This window comes from Talaromyces amestolkiae (assembly GCF_001896365.1).
Source record: "Talaromyces amestolkiae strain CIB chromosome Unknown scaffold3.1, whole genome shotgun sequence".
Lineage (NCBI taxonomy): Eukaryota > Fungi > Ascomycota > Eurotiomycetes > Eurotiales > Trichocomaceae > Talaromyces > Talaromyces amestolkiae.
The window spans coordinates 1,304,551-1,317,738 of NW_024468039.1; the positions used below are offsets into that span (position 1 = coordinate 1,304,551).

Genomic DNA, 13,188 nt, shown 5'->3' on the forward strand with positions numbered 1-13,188 from the left:
TTCCTGTGTTTTATTGTACTATTTTATAAACCGGACTCCATCACAGAGAACTTTGTATTACTAGGGGATATATCAGTCTGGATGCAAAATACCAAAAAGAGAAGAGGGGATGAAATAAAAAGAGAAGACACTGACAAAAGGGTTATATAGTGCATTAACCGGACTGAGACGTTCTGTTACTCTGCTTAAAGACTGAACAATTCTAACTAATGTAAAAAGTCCTGCGATCTGCTTCTCCCTTACCACACGCCTCCATCCCACGGCTCCTCACTTGCACCCTTGTCCCAGCCATTGGTCTTCCCATCCCAGTACTTAGTCTTGATTTCTTTTAGGCTCTCCATCTGTGTCCCATCCACTCGTCCATCAATAGTATGCACATTAACCCGCGTAAATGAGATGATCTTGCCTTCATCTGTCTTGTAAGAACCATAATAGTAGCATGTCACACCACAGCGAGGACAGAAGGGGTGCGAAACAGCACCAGACCCGAACTTGTACACAGGAAGGCTCAGCTTCTCGTCGCCGCTTTCCACTGGCGTCAGCAGCCGAAATGACTCTTCTAACGGATTCGCAATTAACAATCCGGCTTTGTGGCAGTAGCTACAGTTGCACTTGCAGAGCACATAGTCCGGCTCTTCGGCTGTGGGTTCTTTAAAGTTGATGCGCGCTTCATAGCTGACAAAGCCGCAATGACAGGAACCTCGATATAGTGGAATGTGCTGCTCCTGGTCAGGATGAGCCTCGGGGTTGGCAGGCATCGTTGCAGGGAGGAGAGATTTTGGGTCGGAAGGGTGAGTCGTCATGAATAATGAGACAAGAGGAAACTACAGCGGGGAATATTAGCCAGGCGAGAAAATTTGGCACAGAGAATAGTAGCAGAGGGTTTCTAGTACAGTAGTTTGCAGGTTCGGGGTTATAACTCACACTCTCTTGTCTTTCCTCTGAAACAGCGCCGAGGATTCGCCCAGTATATGTATGGCTAGATCCGGAATAGCCCTTGGCTTGTGTATTTTTCTCCGCTTGTATTCTGCATTCACCGAATCAATACGCCTGTAAATTACACGTATCGCCGTTTTAGCTCAGGGATATTTCATTTATCCTGTCATTCTTATCTTCTACACAGACCTTTAGAATAACGGAGAATATATGAAATCAGTTACGTATCGCCTCGTATGCTCCTGATAAGAGTATGCTCCTGATAAGAGGTATTGGCACAAGTGAAACAGGGCCAGGTTCTATTATGCTCCAGTGCATTGCTAAAATTCTTCATTCTTGATTTGAAGTTTTAGTGATATAAAAGTCCTCTTCCACGGCCTCTCCCTTGCCTTTTACCTCGATTTTTCTCTTCTTCTTGCCGCTGGGCCCGAATCTCCTCCTTTAGTTGTCTAGGAGTCTTACCTTCCTTGTTCACCTGGTCAATGGAGCCCCCTCCTTCTTGTAAAGTCATAATCATCATGTCCTGTGCTCTGAAATTATCCATGACGGCTTGTGTCATATTTTCTGTAGCATTGAGCGGTAGAAACCTACCCAGTGCAGCTTCATGAAGAGGTGTGTTTCCTTCCGAATCCATAGCGTTAACGTCGGCACCATAGCTCAGCAGGGACCGGACTGCTTCTATCTGCCAGACATTTTTGGCTATAAGGTGCAGCGCAGTGTGGCCGGACTCAGTAGCATAATTTATAGCAGCTCTTCCCCCATGCTTCATCAATATCTCTATAACCGTTGGCTTAACACGGCTGCTAGAGAATCCTAGCTTATGTAAAACAGTCTCTCCAGAACGATTTTTCAAACTAGGATCTGCCCCATTCTCACACAAAAACTGTATAGCATCCTCAAAGTGCTGTCTGTGACCACAGCAGCTATGACAAGCCACCATACGGTGCAAGGCGGTTTCAGAATTCTGGTCGCAGCAGTTTATTGTACTAGAATTATGCTCTATAAGTATCTTAAAAGTGTCGACTATGCGTGAAGAAATCTCCTCTTCTGAGAAAATGTCTTTATGAGCACAGTCAGTACCCTCGGCTACCCAGTGTAAAGGGAGTCGCTTGGCCTGATCTTGAACTAATGCCATCTCTGCGGGGCTCACTTCTCCGCCACAATTGTCGAATAATGCTTTTATTCCAGCTGCATTCCAATAGCCGCTTCCAATATGCAGCGCAGTGATGTCCATAATGCAAAAAACCCGGTTAGATTCTATTGCCTGTCGCTGATGGACGTCTGCCCCTTCAGCAATCAGGCGGGAGATCAGTTCATGACTGGCCCGGGAGACTGCCTGACCAAGCACAGTTACAATTGGCTGTTGGCTTTGTGGCAGCTTTCGGAGTTCTTCTTTGTGCCCATGATTCAAAGAGATAATGTCAATAGCATTGCGAACACAAGCACCTCTGTCAAGAAGCAGGCGTAGCATATCCTCGCTCTCCGCAATGCATTGATTGAAATCGCCCTTGCTCGTATCATTATCTCTCTCGTTATCGAAAGCCCTTGGTACTTCCAGTGACATTCCTGCGTACACCAACGCTTGACCTCCATCGCGGTCCCCAGCATAGGCGGTTCCAAGCGGGGGATCGCGATCTAGCAAGAATCTCACTGTCTCAAGTTCACCATTTGCACATGCGGCATTCAAAAGTGAGAGTTCACTGCCATTTTTATTGGAAGCATAGATTTGCAAATATTCAGCTTCATAGAGATCAAGAAGCACTCGCAGAGAATCGGTGCTCCCAGACTGAGCAGCAACGTAGATCGGGTCGTATGGGTAGGAGTCGCACGGAGCAATTCCATCCAAGGGTCTTTGCTTTATATAACAATTTAAATTCGCCACATCGTTGCAGCGAACTATTGCATGCAAGATGCTCTCGTATTCTTGGTCGTACAGCCGTTCCCCATTAATATCGAGAATGGGACTCTGGAGGTCGTCAAGAGGAGTGCGCAATCCACTGTATGCCATGATGTGCGCAAATATCCCGATCCCAAAAAAAATCAGGCTGCCAAGCTGTGTTTTTGATACAGTCTGGGACTAGAGCAGCGAGAGGAGTGGTAGAGGACGACCTTAGAGCTGGACGGAAATCTGGAATGCCCCGAAATGCACTTGGCAGGTTCGACACGGCTAATATATGATTCCTAGTGCGTGAGGTGGTCGGAGAGAATATTTCATACGTAAGTCAAATGTCTCTGTATTTTACATAGTATAAGCGCTTATATAGAGCCTCATAACGGAGAGAGGGCGAGCGAGAGGCGTGGCGCGAAAAGTAGGATGATACTGCTCCGCGCATTTCTTGTTCGCTAATATTTAATCCATGTTTGCTCTAGTGGATCCTAGCACTGTTTTATCCGCTTCTCAGACGTTGGGGCTTTCCTTCTGTACTGGATGTCAAGCCATGCGGTTCCCGCGTCCGTATTGCGATGCCCCTAAACCATTTGCTCTTAAACCCGTTATGTACAGTGTTTATGCTAGATATTATTATCCGCTCTCGTCCCGCAAACCACGTTCTTGAGTATCAACTGCGTATGATGGGATATCCTGGTCAAACAGTCAACGTGGTTATATAGTGATAGCTATAAAGCACAAGATACTGCTAATGACAGATTGCCAGGTTTACCAGGCATTTTCAGGACCCATGTTCAGACTTACGGGTAGACTCGAATATGCCAGAATTGTATTCAATCACCGTACATGTATTGTAAATAAAAATTCGTATCAACAGATACAGTATTGTTTCTGGAACAGTATTATTCCTACACTATTCTATATTTGCTATGGTGTCCTCTTGGCAATATTTCAGAAGAAAGACAAGAGAGTGTTCGTTGTTACTCTGAAGGTGCAAAGAACTGTAGTATTTGGTCCTATGTTTTGGGTTGAGACATGTTGAGAGCATTGGACAATGGACGCTGTTGCCTGGAGGTGAGTCACACCCTGTAGATCACGAGTACGTACTAGTGGAGCGTGTGTCGCACGCCGTGGTCCGCCAACATTAATTTTGTACTAAACGCCATCTCCAATAATCCAATTAATGTCTGCGTTGCAATTTGATCCGCTTCATTGATACAGACTAATATATAACCCTCGTCTGTAAGATCGCACATAGGATTTCATGAAGCCAAAAAATTTCATTTTACAGTAGATGTTCTCGACTCATGGAAGAATTTATGCGGTTGAACGAACTTCTTGGTTTCAGTTTCTGCACGACAGAAAATCACGGTGTTTTCGAAGACTTCAAGCTGGATAGTGAAAGGTTCAAGCCCATTCTTGCTGTTATTAGGATTGACGAATGACAGGAGTTTGCGAATGGTATTTCAATCGGTTATGAGATCAACTGATTGTAGGTCGAACGAAAGATGCTTCATGTATATGGCCCGAAACAGTGGTTCAAGTGGATATTCAGGATGACGAGCGGCATTCCGTGCTAAGGAAATCAAACCGCAGTCCTTCGGCACATTGCGTGCAGCTTTAGGGAGAGAGTGGGCAATAAAATCCCGGTTTACCGTTGAGATTTTGCTCTAGAAGTCTTATAACTTCAAAGTGTTATAAGCTAGCGAGATTTACTCGACGGTATTTGGACCGAAGTCTCCGACATGTGGAAATACTACTTAGTAATGGACATCTCGGTGGTGCTCAATCTATGCCGAGTATCAATGTAGCATTTAAAAGTGAACAAAGAATATACCGATAACAGGCACAACTCGATCTGATTAGCTCCATTGAAAGACCTCGTCATCGAAATGACTATGGTGTTGACCTGTACATTTGCTGATATTCTCCTTTATCCAACAATGATATTTCACTGGCTTATTCCACTCATGGTGAGGGGTTAATCTCAGGCCGCCCCCTACCCGCCTTCCAAAGTCACCAGCAGAAATTGTAACGTGTCGGAGTTTGGTGTCAGCTTGATATTGCCGTATGGTGTGGAATATCTCGCTTGCTGTCGTGTAATTTAGCTGTGGTTCCATGAGCCCGTGAATGGTGCAATATTCGTCACGAGCCTGTTCGTTCACAAGGCACAGCTCTGCATATTTGGACGTGCTGGGATCCTCTAGATTAAAGTTCATAGTGAGTCGGGCAAGATGAGGAAACTTGGAAAGTGTCTTGAGCATAGAAGTGGGCCATTTATTGGAGCTTCGGTATACATCCAGTGTAAGCTCTTTGAGGTTGGGAGCTGAGAGAACGATTTGCTCTACCTCTGATACACTCAAAACTGACCGTACCCAGGTAGCGTTTCCGGTTTCATATCTACAGTCATGTTCAAACTCGTGAATACTTAGTTTTTCCAGACTGGCGCCGTGGGTCTCCAAGATGGGTGTCATATTGAGCGGTCGACCCATGCCACTGATGCTCAATTCGTGCAACGGCGGAAGCGCGGCAATGAAGGAGGTATAATTTTGTCGTAGTTCTTCCGCAGTTGCATCAAAGGCACACAACGTCTCTTCGTCGCCCCAAAATCCAGACTTATGGCGGAGGACAAGCGACTCAAGACCGTCCAACTCACCGCGGAAGGTTTCAAGAAACGAATTCGATGGGAGACTGAATCTAACCGTTTCAGCTTACTCCAGTCCATGGATGCTCTCCATTGCTCAGCGTTTGATGGTTCTCGGCTGTTAACCCTGGAATCCCAGTCATAGCCAGATAATGTCAAATTCTCCAGGCGGGGAAAACGGTCATCCTTTTTCCAGCCGAAAGACCGGCGTGTATCCCCAATCGTGCAGCTGCTTTGACTGAGAGAAAGGCTCAATGACCGTATATTTGAGCACGAGACGAGGGCGTTGTAGAGCTGACTGAGTCTCTCATCATTCTCTCCACCATCATACGCTAGGGAGTTAGAGCTGCATTCGATTAAGGGATCTACTTTGTCCCCAATGTCGTGGTCAAAGTATATAGACCAACTGTTATTTTTCCTGGGGACCTGAAGATTAAGTGATATGCATGCATAATAATGTCTGTCACATCTAAAAGGTGGTTTGTAAATAAGAATCGTCCATTCATCTTGATATTCCGTCACTTACCTGACGGCCTCCAAGTTTGGCAGAATTTGAACAATCTCCTGTAAGGACTGTTGCTCCCCGCTTGGCTCGCTAAACAGTGGAAAGGCGATTAGAATCTCTTGAATCTTCTGTCTTGCTTGCGCTGCTTCCTCTCGTTTGAGACAGTCCCTGAGAGAAACAGCGCCAGATAAGGTGTCATTGACACCGTAGTTATAGACAATACTTGCAGGGGTTTGTCGCAGCCATTTTTTGCAGTTTGTTGTGGATGAAAACGTCGCTGGTGAGGCTGACTTTTGTAGCCTCCCTGGAGCCTGTCGTAAACCATTTTGGGATCCACGCTGGCCGCCAGTCGCATATGCAAATATAACCGTCAGAATAAGTACAAGCGATAGTCTTAATACCCATGGAAATGATGCCATGCTAGCATCGGCCAGCGGTCTCTGCCAAACTGTGCTGCACGACGGAGGACAGCAACTTTTATAGCTATGATACGAGGAGAACTGATGTGGGAATCCTATTTATCTTGAACAGAGAACGAAGGTGGACGAAAGAACAGGGAATATTTGTGTGTTACAAATTACATATCAGATAAAAGAGAAGTAATAGTGCCAAGTCAAGGAGGCACAGGCGAGGGCGGCAAGTTGCGGGGTCGACTGAATTTCTATAATATCGCGTTTCTTTGTTAGTAGAGCCAGTCTATCCCCTGGAACTTCTGTCTACAGAATTTGCACCGATAGTGCATTGTAAGAGGGGCCTGCATTAGATGATCGGCGGGTCTCTACCATTATCCTCCTAGGTCGTCACGTTCGAATGGATGGGTTTTATTTGATATAGTTTATTAGCAAAACAGAACCATGTTTTACATCAAGACTTGATAGGGGATGTGATTGATGAATGCTGTTGCCTAGAGATAAGTCATAGATTGTATACATCATAGGACCTATAACGTCTCTAGGCAGAGCAACCAGAAAACCTTCAATTTTCTGATTTATTAGGCTGCAAGTGAAGCCAGGAAGCCTAAAATGACTTTAATGGCTACCCACACTCAAAGACAAACTTCTCTTCGTATAAGAGTTCATGCATCTCACGGCCTGAAAGCCAGCCCACTTAGCCTTTTATCCCCACACTGACTATTTACAGAGTACAATAAGCACACTAACAACGGAAAATTCCGAGATTCTGCACCGGCATTTGTCTTGATCGCTGTGTCTATCTCTACTTTCTGGTCATCTTAATGCCGTACATTTATGAAGACCGTACATGTGTGAAGACTATACAACTGTAAGAACTGTACATTAGTAACGCTGTGCATTTGTAAGCGCTGTACATTTGTGAGGTGTTGAGATATGTAAAGTTGTTCATTGTTCTTCTAATACTGAGGGGCTGATGGACTGGTTATATACACCACTTATGCACAGACCCACATGCACTTCCAGATCGGAACAATACATCCACCGATATATTCTATATTCAACATGAAGACTGTGCTTCGCCGGGTTCAATCGCTATAATCAGACAGTGTTCTTCGCAGGATCCATGATCTTTCTAGAAAGATGTGAAACAGCTGTCGGAGCATGGTCGTCTGGCCGTTACATTTCGACAGATCGGGGTTGAGCATCTTGTCCTATGAAAGACATCATACCTCAATTCTATCACCGGTAATAGACCTACGACTTAGATTGAAACTTCGAGTTGTCCAATAAGATCAATCACACCTGGACATCTACATGTATCATCAATGGTAGAAAAACCTACTCATTGCCCTTTCCATAAGATTGCAAACACAGCCGTATATTTATGCACGTTGGAGCCGTTAATCTTGCACCGGATACCACGGTTTCCCATAGTGCGTAGCATATTTTCCCTTATGCGCACTTAGTCTAATCGGTAGGCGTAGTAAGTTGACAAATGTGGAACTGCGGATTATCAATCGGTTGTTCGGCGATTAGCCTCATCAGGCGTCTTCTCCGCCACAAGCACCGAAGTCCGCGAGTCGGTACATGGCGATGCTACCGACAGTCCATCGAAGCAAGCAACTGATTTGTAATGGCTGTCAGCGAGGCGTTACTTGCGCGACACCTGCTTCGAGGATTGGGGAGAATGGTTCCAGGTATAAAAGCCGCTCCTGGTGTTCCCAGATTGACCAGTGCAGCAATCATCTAACAAATAACCACTATCTCAATTGATCCATCCTTGACTGGTCTCGGAAATGCAGCCCATCAAATTCTACGGCAAATGCCCCAGCGCCAATCCCTTCAAAGTCGAAATATTCCTCAAAGAACTCAACCTCTCCTACGAAAGCATCCTTATACCGTTCAGCGACGTCAAAAAGCCCTATTTCGTCGCCATCAACCCCAACGGCCGCCTGCCGGCCATCCACGATCCCAACACGGGCATTACACTGTGGGAGTCCGGTGCCATTATTGAATATCTTATCGAGCAGTACGACAAAGACGAGCGGCGCCTCAGCTTCGCTCCCGGTTCGGCCGAGGCGTACCACGCGAAGCAGTGGCTCTTTTTTCAGGTTAGTGGCCAGGGCCCCTATTACGGGCAATTCGGCTGGTTTGTCAAGTTCCATGCCGAGAAGATCCCCAGCGCCATTGAGCGGTATGTAGGGGAGATCAATCGTGTGTCAGGCGTGTTGGATTCATGGCTCGCCAAGCAGCAGCAGGAGTTTGCTGATGCGGACCTAACGGCAAACGGGCCCTGGCTGGTCGGGAATAGACTGTCTTATGCCGACCTAGCATTTGTTCGCTGGCACATGATTGCCGGCATCTTTGCGACTAAGGAGCAGTTTGATGAGGACAATTATCCGTATTTGAAGGCTTGGATAGCCAAGATGGTGGCGCGAGATTCGGTGCAGCAGACCATTCAGGAGAATCCGAATGGGGAATAAATTGGTTTCCTGATGAATAATTTCACCATTCGAATAAATTTTCACTCCCTAATAATATCAATCATAAATAAACTTCGCTCCGTAAAAAGTTTTGGTGGATGTAGCCAGTCCATCGGCCCTTCAAGATTAGAAGAATAATGCACAACTTTGCTCAGCTTCAGGTCAAGTATCATATCGAGCTCTTTCGGCGTGAACCAGCATTTTACCTTTCGATGGTGAAGGACATATTGGTGCAAAAATTGGGCCGGAAATCTTACATTAACAAATACCTTGGAGTAATCTAGGCTAGAGCACAGACAATCTTAGGGGCATATTAGCCTCAGAGCATGATTGCTCCAGGGCAAAGGCTGCTTTAGAGCCAATTTGTCTCAGAGCATGTGCTGCCTCAGAGCCTGCCCCTCATGGAGGGTCAGGGTCAGTACTCATGACCCAGGAACCTTCCTGGTCCGGTTCGCGGTCCGGATCGTCAGAGTGACCCGCGGGTCGTGGCGAGGTCTACGCCCACTTGGAACACCAAGACATTTCATCGACCTCAAATGACTCAATGGTCTATCTCCATGAACCGCGCGATAACTATTCACATCGCCCGTTACTCCAGTAGTGGTCTACCTCTAGACCTCCGCTTCCGCGATGCTGTTCAAGGCCTTATAATATAGCTAGCCTACAAGGTCTTATTTATATCATATAGGGCCTCAGAGCATAGTGAGCTTATTTGATGGCTTCATTGGAAAGCCAGCTTATCGGTCATAATCCGAGGTTTGCAACACCATAAGAACTGGCCATAACCCTTCAACTCACAACATACAGATATTAAGAATTATCTAATTTATTTACCCATTGACTACTATTTTCTCCCTTGCTAATATTTGCTCTGATAGCTGAACCCCTTTGACAAAACTCTCCGTTCCAGACGTGAAAACACCATAGCCATCTGAATGCACCATGAATGCCCTCCAGCCACGTTCCAAACGATGATGTAAGATTTCTGGAGTCATAGCGAACCCCAATACTGGAAGGCCGTTTGTATCAGCCGCATGCTGAACTTTCTCAAGAGCATCAAGGAAGACTTGTTCGTTGCCATGCTGACTGCCAACCGCAAGGCCGAGAGAGCACCTCAGATCGCCCGCACCAACCATTATTGCGTCAACTATCGGTATTATAAGGACATTAGTATCAGTAAAAACGAATTTGTCTTTTGCTTATAATCGAGATTCACCTCCTGGAACCCTGGCAATCTCTTCACCATTCTTTATGCCTTCAACATCCTCTATCTGACAGAAAATGGCGGTATGCTCGTTCCAAATATCATATACAGTCTGACCATCCCTTGTCCGAGTTTGAGCCCCAAGTAGCGCCATGGGTGGGTAGCTGCGTTCTCCAAGAGGTGGAAATTTGGCTAGACGTACAAAGGCCTCGGCCTGAGCCGCGTTCTGGACCGCGTTCTGAACATGTGGCATCACGATGCCGCCAGCACCAGCGTTAAGAACGTAGTTTATTAAATCCGTAGAATTGGGCGCGATTCGGACGATTGGAACCATTCTCCCCTCAGAATATTGTTGAATAGTTTTGACGAGGGAGACGAGCAATGTGGCGTTAAGAGGAGAGTGTTCCTGTCCGTTCAATTAGTAGACTGAAACAAACCGCTTTTTCTTTAATTGATCCCGAGATGCTGACCGAATCGATAAAACAGAAATGGTGCGGAAGTGTCGCCACAATTCTGGCAGCCTCCTCACTTGCTATTCGGCATGAGGTGCCCCAGAGAAGCTCGCCAGAGCGTAACATGGCCCGAAGGTTTGTCGGCTGGGCGAGACTCTGGGCGTTGTAATCATTCACGTTCAACATTCTGGCTTCTTTGACAGAGATGGCGATGCTCAATCTTCATAGGTGTGAGTTGCATAAATTTACATATTTGCTTCCTTGGAGATACAGGGCAAGCTATTAAAAGTCATGTTGAAGACGCGGGATTAACGAGTACGTAGCCTAGGTATCTGCGTGCGCTTACACAAATCCACCCATGTAGCGGATTGTGGTCTCGCCATGCAAGGACTCAGAAATCCCTATCAGACCAATGGACATTGACATTCCGTGGACGGCGGGAAGCGAAATTACTCCATGCATCTGTCGGTTGCAAAATTCATCAGTCGGCCCACGTGCAATTTCCTTAGTATTCTACATTGCACAGAAACAATGTCGAAACACGTGTCAAATACGTGTCAAATTTGAAGCAGAAATCATTTCTATTTCAGTAACCCTAACTTTTGCAAGACAGATACCGTGTCTACCTGGCAGGTCTACCGTGCATCCCGTCATGCATGGAAGAAGCCCTAAGAGGTAATCCCTGACGCGTCCATTGCCTACGACGATTTTCAAGGGAGGCAGATACCTACACAGCTTAATAGTCAGCATTTATTTACTTCGACAAGTTACAAAAATTTCATTTCACATTCTTAGTTTTCTACAAACAAGGAACTACACCTTGAACAAATCCGTTTCTCAAGTTTCTTTCAACATGCCTCACGCAGTTAATAGCAATTGGACCTCAGTAGAAAAGGACTACCAGCAACAGCTTCAGATTGTTGAGGGTCCTGATGAGCCAATAATCAGGTTTCCTCTCGTATTGCAACCCCACGAGCCAGCCAAAGACAAGGCCGAAGTGCTCCATGGGATTAGCGCCATAGCAGCCCAGTCGACCGAGACTAACGAGCAAAGTAAGCTACGCCAATTGCTCGACGCAAATGGTGGCGTAGTGCACTTCAAGGGGCTCCCACTCAAGACACCAGAAGATTTTTCGGACTTTCTGGTTTCCTTGGCTGGCAAAGGTGATCATGCTTGGAAGCCCCATACTGACGTGGGTATGGAAGTGTTGCGTCGACCTCGCGCTAAGCATGTCCTCACCACCAACGAGTAAGCAAAACAAGAATATAAAAGATGTCGTTGAGTACAACAGAAATAACCAAAAATTCATTCATTTTAGGGGACCACCATCTCATTTCATCGGCTGGCACAATGAGTATGCCGTGTCACCCGTTCACCCGGGTTACCTGATTCTTTTCTGTGAAGTTCCAGCGCAGTCTGGAGGCCAGACGTCGGTGGTAAGCTCTTTGGCCCTGTATGACCGACTCAAGAAAGAAGTACCCGAATTTGTCGAAGGTTGCACTTCCAAAGGTCTCGTCTACCAGACCCCGCACACTGCTAAGCAAGTAGGCGGCATCGTTGGAGGCAACGGACTATACAAAGCATCCGCCTTCGGGCCTACAGATGGCTCACCCCCTGCAGACACCGAGGAGGAGAGGAGGAAGGCTGTTGAGAGCCGCGTCATTGAGCTCGCTGAACGCGGGGGATGGTATGCTGGTATTGACAAGACGGATGAGAGTATACCTGCTTGGCAGCGCCGAGGGTTTTCCTGGAACTGGCAGGATAACGGAGACCTTGAGGTTATTCACCGAGTTCCTGGTAGGTTTTCCCGCTTTATTTTATTTTGTGCTTCTATTTGCGATTAAAAGAGTACTAACTTCATGTCCTGCAGGCGTCCGGTTGTACCCGACTCAGCACATACCTACCATTTTCAATGTGAGTAGCACATATCTTTTAAGTCATGCTGTGGTTACTAGGCTTACCACATGTTTCATCCCCCTAGGCAATGTCGACCCGCTACACCAACGCCAAGGTAAACAACACCTGGGAGCCCCCTTTTACTTTCAAAAACGCGGATGGCACAGAGGGCATCGCCGTGCCCCCTCATGTAAGTAACGTACGCTCTGACATTGGAAGAATTTTTGAAAGCTAATCTCCCCTAATAGTTCAGCGGCATTGAAAAAGATACTATCATTCCAAAAGAATGGCTGGAGAGAATGGACTATTACCAGCATAAACTAACAGCTGACATCAAGTGGGACGTTGGTGATGTTCTAGTTATTGATGTACGTTGAGGACCATTCCTTCTCATTTCCCCCACAAGGAAATATAGAAACATAAGAGGCTAACTGCGGACACAGAACTATGCCGCTCAGCATGCCCGATGGGCTTGGGAGGGTGAACGCAAGGTTTTGGCAAGCTTCTGGGATCAGCCGGGAATTAGCGCTCAGCCTGTACCCTCAGTCTGAAGTTTCATATCTTTATCTATAGCAGCCAGATTCCTAGCCTAGACTACACGTTCCTTACAGCTAACAGATTTCTCATCTATTATGTCCAAATATTTCTTCTGCACAGTCGGAGACTAAGATGATTATAGCAGCAAAGGGTAGTTCTTGCATAGTAATAGATTTACTAAGTCTATATGCCGTGCAGCTGCGATTCAGAAGAGCAGATCCCGGGATACC

At 46.3% G+C, this 13,188-nt stretch overlaps 4 protein-coding genes across 4 annotated transcripts; 2 read left to right on the top strand and 2 right to left on the bottom strand.

Annotated features, from left to right (window-relative positions):
• Positions 1-239: 239 nt before the first annotated feature.
• On the bottom strand, positions 240-6,219 carry BHQ10_002474 (uncharacterized protein; the record flags this gene model as incomplete). The annotated part of the gene is made up of 5 exons (XM_040874624.1): positions 240-824; positions 2,087-2,902; positions 4,828-5,521; positions 5,995-6,141; positions 6,197-6,219. The coding sequence occupies 5 exons, from the start codon at positions 6,217-6,219 to the stop codon at positions 240-242; spliced, it is 2,265 nt and encodes a 754-aa protein (XP_040730979.1).
• Positions 6,220-8,182: 1,963 nt separating this feature from the next.
• BHQ10_002475 (uncharacterized protein) lies at positions 8,183-8,869 on the top strand (the record flags this gene model as incomplete). Its single annotated transcript, XM_040874625.1, has 1 exon — positions 8,183-8,869. The coding sequence occupies one exon, from the start codon at positions 8,183-8,185 to the stop codon at positions 8,867-8,869; it is 687 nt and encodes a 228-aa protein (XP_040730980.1).
• An 830-nt stretch (positions 8,870-9,699) lies between these two features.
• On the bottom strand, positions 9,700-10,711 carry BHQ10_002476 (uncharacterized protein; the record flags this gene model as incomplete). Its single annotated transcript, XM_040874626.1, has 3 exons — positions 9,700-10,016; positions 10,086-10,479; positions 10,544-10,711. 3 exons carry the CDS (start codon positions 10,709-10,711, stop codon positions 9,700-9,702), a joined length of 879 nt encoding a protein of 292 aa, XP_040730981.1.
• A 667-nt stretch (positions 10,712-11,378) lies between these two features.
• On the top strand, positions 11,379-12,972 carry BHQ10_002477 (uncharacterized protein; the record flags this gene model as incomplete). Its single annotated transcript, XM_040874627.1, has 6 exons — positions 11,379-11,773; positions 11,844-12,322; positions 12,396-12,439; positions 12,507-12,611; positions 12,670-12,789; positions 12,865-12,972. 6 exons carry the CDS (start codon positions 11,379-11,381, stop codon positions 12,970-12,972), a joined length of 1,251 nt encoding a protein of 416 aa, XP_040730982.1.
• Between the last annotated feature and the right edge of the window lie 216 nt (positions 12,973-13,188).